This window comes from Rhinoderma darwinii, chromosome 1 (genome assembly GCF_050947455.1).
Source record: "Rhinoderma darwinii isolate aRhiDar2 chromosome 1, aRhiDar2.hap1, whole genome shotgun sequence".
In the NCBI taxonomy this organism is placed as follows: Eukaryota; Metazoa; Chordata; class Amphibia; order Anura; family Rhinodermatidae; genus Rhinoderma; species Rhinoderma darwinii.
Window position 1 is genome coordinate 660,826,913 of NC_134687.1, and position 5,625 is coordinate 660,832,537.

General features: G+C 46.3%; 1 protein-coding gene across 1 annotated transcript; it reads right to left on the reverse strand.

Moving 5' to 3' along the window:
* Positions 1–2,031: 2,031 nt before the first annotated feature.
* On the reverse strand, positions 2,032–2,842 carry LOC142708121 (oocyte zinc finger protein XlCOF29-like). The gene is made up of 2 exons (XM_075848356.1): positions 2,747–2,842; positions 2,032–2,265 (listed from the first exon to the last, which is right to left on the reverse strand). Exons 1-2 carry the CDS (start codon positions 2,822–2,824, stop codon positions 2,032–2,034), a joined length of 312 nt encoding a protein of 103 aa, XP_075704471.1. The 5' UTR covers positions 2,825–2,842.
* Between the last annotated feature and the right edge of the window lie 2,783 nt (positions 2,843–5,625).

Sequence of the window (5,625 nt, forward strand, 5' to 3'; positions counted from 1 at the left end):
ACACGTGGATATGGCCGCCATCCACCCTTACACAGCTCAGTCCTGGATCAGAAAAGACCGAAATGTTTTTCATGTTTTTCAAATTTTTCTAAGTCAGATCCTAGAAAAGAAAAAAATACAAATAAGCAAAACACTTCCCAAAACCTTCACCAGAAGGAGAAGACAAGCGGAAGAAGTCAGACTTACCGGATCCCGCGTCTGTTCTGCTCGTCACTGGTTCTCAGCACTGGAGGAGTCTTCATGGGAATTTCAGATGGTTTAGGTGGTAAAGGCCACGATGTTGGGGGTGACAACTGCAAAAACATCAGAAATTCGGTGTCCAGAAGAGTCGTGAGGTGAGAAGATCATCAGTGGACGGCACTTACCTCACCTAAAGATGGTAAATGGGCCCCGAGCGGCAGATGGGATTAAGATGGCCGCTATCTCCCGGGGGTTGTGGGCCCTGACGGTAAATGGGGCCCGAGCGGCAGATGTTACTAAAATGGCCACTTTCTCTTTCGGGGGTTGGAGGCCCTGATGTTAACGGTAGCCCCCGAAAGTTTCTGCATCTCCATATCACTCGGAAACTGGCGTATGCCAACCTCCATCTTCCCGTCCTCCTCCTCCATCTCCATGTCCTCTGGAAACTGGCGTCCGCCAACCTCCATCTGCCCGTCCTCCATCTTCCCGTCCTCCTCCTCCACGTCCTCCGGAAACTGGCATCTGCCAACCTCCATCTTCTCTATAACACTCATCATTGGAAGCATCTTCACCATCCTCCTCTTCTTATAAGACACGTCCATGATGAGAGCCAGGAAGAGAAACTGACACTGCGGTCAATGTGTGACCCCAATTTATAGACTTGAGCATGTCACAACACGATGGCCATTATGTGCAAACGGAACACATACAGATTACAGCCCACGCCCTTCGTGACATCACGCTCAGAGTGTAGAGAAATAGAATCTGCCCACATTCTAGATGACATCCCAGTGAACCGTTACAACAGAGCGGCCATATATAACGTAATATGGTAGAAGAATACAGACAGTAGGGTCACACTACTCCCTCTGGGGAAGTTTCTATCACCTCAAAGAATTCCCAAACCAATGTGGTAAATTCCACAGACTTTCTAACATGTAGAATCGCAGCCATAAAACATACAACACGGCATTTACATACGTGGTCATGGACTGTCACCCGAAATTGTGTTCATGCCAAGACCGCATGGCTTTTGGGGCAAGTGGTGTAATATGTGACCCCAGAGAAGAATCAATGTTATTACAGCTAATGCAACGCCACATGGGAAGCACCCCCCACCATGGGTCATGGGTGCCAAGTGGGCGAGATGTCACAGGGTCAGCGCTATGTCATTGCACGTGACATCAAATTTACCAGAATGGGGTCAATTAACAAAATAAACCAAAATTTGTAAAAAGGCAAAGGTCATATCCGCCCATGTGACCTGTCAGCACGGTCCTCCTGTAATATGGAGCTTTATATGGGGAGCGTGGGGGTCCGGATGAGACCTTATTCTGGATGTCATTGATGTTCTACCCTTTTCATGAAACCTTTGTATAAATCAGTTCGCCAACCTGCAGAACTACAACTCCTAGCATGTCCTGAGAGCCACACTGGGAGTTGTAGTTTTGAAAAAGCTGGTGTCCAGGGCTACAGAGATCAGCGGAAATGATGTACTACAAGCCACGTGGTCTGTAGTGGGACAAATATTACAGGGAGACTCCATGATTTTCTTGTTCCACCCATGAATTACCCTCCCCACAAATGTGCACAGATGTGTAAAGTAATGGCCCCCACATCACAGATATACAGCAGGTGTTGTCAACATGGCCGCCAGTCCAGCCTGTGCCCACAGTAATGCCAATATATCTGTCTCTTCTTACCTGGTGATGTGCGCGGCCGGTAGTCCTCCATCATGACCTCCTCGTACAGATCCTTGTGTCCTTCTAGATACTCCCACTCCTCCATGGAGAAATAGACAGTGACATCCTGACACCTTATAGGAACCTGACACACACAATGATACAGTCATCACCCAGACACCTCCAGTGCTGTTACTGTAGAATTTCCCAGCATTCCCAGCAGTGTCACCTCTCCAGTCAGCAGCTCAGTCATCTTGTAGATCAGTTCTAAGATCTTCTTCTCATGTATCCGGGAGTGAGGGGGAGGCTCTGTGATGGGGCTCTGACTACTGCTCCATCCTCCTGACTCCTGGATGATGGGAGTCGTACAGTCACCCGATGTCTTCTTCACTATTGTGTACTCCTGTGTATGGAGAGAGACACTTCGAGAACTGAACACAGTATTCCCCCCTCAGTAGAGAGAGGGTGATTGTTACCCCGCTGTATAGAGCTCTAGTGACCCCACATCTGTAATACTGGAGACCTCACCTACAAAAGCACATTGAGAAAATAGAACGAGGCCAAAACTAAAAAGGAAATAATATTGGGGTGACTAGATGGACCATGTGCTCTCCTCCTGCCGTCATCTTCTGTGTTTCTATATAGATGTCATCCTGATCCTCCTGGTTCCTTGTCATTCTCATTGCTCTACAACATTACTATTGCTGCATTGGTGACATGACACATAACTGACCATATTGGTGGCTGATCTTCAGCTTTTCTGCTGATGGCTTCTTGACATCACTTGGAAGGTCTGGACGCTGTTATACAGGACACTGGATTCTTCCTATTATGTATTGTCCCTTCCCTATGTGTGACTTGTTCTATAATGTAGAAAAGTTTACCTCTCCGCTCAACAGGTAGATGATCTCCAAGGTGAAGTCTAATATTCTTCTGCTCATCTCATTCCTGTCCTTGTCCATCCTTGGTGGGTCACTCAGGAGAAGGAGCGTTGTGGAGGAGAAGATGAGAAAACTGGAGGATCTGGAGGATCTAGTACTGCAGACGTCTTTATGAAGAAAGGAGAAGATGGAGATCATACAGGGGACAACATCATGTGTGACATACAGAACCTCACTTATTCATCATTGAGAGAAACATCTTCTCAGAGCCGTCACCACGTGGAATAAAGGGGTATTCCCAACACGGACATTTCTCCCCAGGATATGCCAGAAATGTCTGATAGATGTGGCTCCACCTCTGGGTGGCCTTGTTAGGTGGTTTCTGTAACTCCTATACAAGTGAATGGAGAGAGTCGTGCACATGTGTGGTCACCTCTCCATTCATTCTCCACCTGGATGTAGTCATCACCTCACCAGGCGGGTCGGGGGACCCCCGTTCTCCACATAGAGGTGGGACCCCCATATATTAGACATTTATGGCATATCTCTCAGGTGAGAAGAGTAAAATGAAGACATTTCCCCCCAGACAATGAAGACCTGACTCCTGACAACCTGACACATGGTGGATACTGGGGAGACATTGCTGACATCTGACAAGACGTGGTGCACACTATGCAGTCAGTGTTTGTTATGAGGGGTGAGGTTCTGCAGCAGCTGAGGTGACATTATCTATAGGGAACATGCAGTGTGATCCCTTATCATATTATAGCGCAGGTGGAGCGGAGCAGAGTGATACATTGTTTTGTGGGATAAGATTCAGTATAAACTTGTATTTTACTCATTTAACCCCTTCCTGCACAGGACATTTGCCGCTCAGGACTTGTTCACGTGACATAGGGAAGACCTGACACCTGCTGCAAAGGCCGGAGAGAACTACAATTATGGCCATTTAACCCCTTCGATGCTGCGGTCAATAGTGACTGAGGTACCTAAGTGTTTGGGAGGGGGCTCCACTGTAAGATCATCCTCACCCCGAGATTGTGGAGTAATGATGAGTTGTCAATTTCAATTGTGAACAGAAAAAAAACACTTCACCATACAAAACGCCGTAGGTTTAGATAGCAGCAGGTGATTCAGTATAAGGGGGCATAGATAGGGGCACAACCCCCTATAGACTGTAGAAAGTATTACGCACACCAATGGGGTTCATTTTGCAGGTAAAATCTTGAATCTCTCATACCAGGGGGCAGCGTTTCGGTCCCGGCACGGACCTTTTTCAAGCACTAGAGATTCATAATAAATACAGATATATGTTATTCCATATCATAGCAAGGTAAGTGACTGGTCAGAAAGAGACATTACAAAACACTTAGTATATACAAATATATACGGGAAGAAATATAGTCATACAACGTGGGAAGTAACGGGTCAATGCGGACACGAGTGTCTGTACCGGGTGATGAGCAGCACGGTTATTTGCAGGTAAGTGGTTGTTATTTAAGCCAGGACGTGTTACAGGATGTAAAGTATCATCAGGCGTGTGTGTAGTCCGCTGATCTATCCCAATATATGTCCAAGAATGAAGGTATATAGATATATTCCTCCTACGTGGTCACATATAGCACAATGACTATAGTTACATCTCTCTCCATGTCTCTTTCTGACCGGTCACTTACCTTGCTATGATATGGAATAACATATATCTGTACTTATTATGAGTCTCCAGTGCTTGAAAATGCTCCGTGCCGGGACTGAAACGTTGCCCCTTGGCATGAGAGATCCAAGATTTTACCTGCAACATGATCCCCATTGGTGTGCGTAATACTTTCTACAGTCACCTTACAAAGCGTTTTATTCTGGATGTTTTTGAACTATAAACTATTAACTATTTCACTGATAAATGATGATATTTTCTGACTTCTTTCAGTGTGAAGTATAAGGAGCTCAGAAACATTATTGTAAAGTGTCTTCCCATTTGCGGTCAGGACTGGATGACATTATTCGGGATGGTGTACGAGTTATTCCAGAGAGACCCCAACACGAGGACAACGTCTCCCCCGAGTTTATGTGAGAGTGAAATACGGAGTCAGACTTGTCTCACCACTGAAGGTTATTTCCACCGTGGTCATAAAAAGCCGATCCTGGAATTATAACAGAGCTACAAATAGTTCTTCATCTTGTACAGATAACAGGGTGTCCCTAGTAAGACAGATATAGATTATACACATCACGTCATTTATCTCATCCGCTCTCTACAATGTCAGGGTCAATATGTCGGTTGTACAACATTAATGGTGCGAATACATAAACCTCTTCTAGATAGTAACAAGAGAGACGCCAGTAATCCATCAGTCATGTCCAAAGGCGGCCATCCCCATGACAACACTGAATGTCATAGTGCGAGGGGGAGAAGTATAGAGCAATTTACAGGCTGAGCCCGCTCCACACGCTGCAGGTGTATTACAGCCGACACCTCGCACTAACGGTCAGGATCAGAGAGAACGCCGATCCCGGACATTTAACTACTTAGATACTGCGGTCAAGAGTGACTGCAGAATCTAAGCTTTTAGAAGAGGGGGGGGTCCTCTCTGACAGCTCATCGGCCCCTCACAATGCAACCACGGGGTATGAATGGTTGTCATGGCAGCCTGTGGGGGGTAATGAAGGGCCGCCATCTTTCTGCTCCTATTAACCCCCTAAGCATAATCATGATATACTGCGATACATTACTATTAGGGTATGTTCACACAGCTTATTTTCGGATGTCTCTCGGGCCGTAAACGGGCGCAAAACGGCCGAAAAAGCGGAAGCAGAACGTCTCCAAACATATGCCCATTGAGATCAATGGGAAATACGGTGTTCTGTTCCGATGGGGCATTTCT

What these genes read in the sequence shown, in the direction of transcription:
- LOC142708121 (XM_075848356.1), bottom strand. Translation starts at nt 2,824, where the DNA reads ATGGACAAGGACAGGAATGAGATGAGCAGAAGAATATTAGACTTCACC. An exon ending in TCTACCTGTTGAGCGGAGAG is followed by an intron (nt 2,266 to 2,746) that starts GTAAACTTTTCT and finishes CTCCATACACAG; the next exon opens with GAGTACACAATAGTGAAGAA.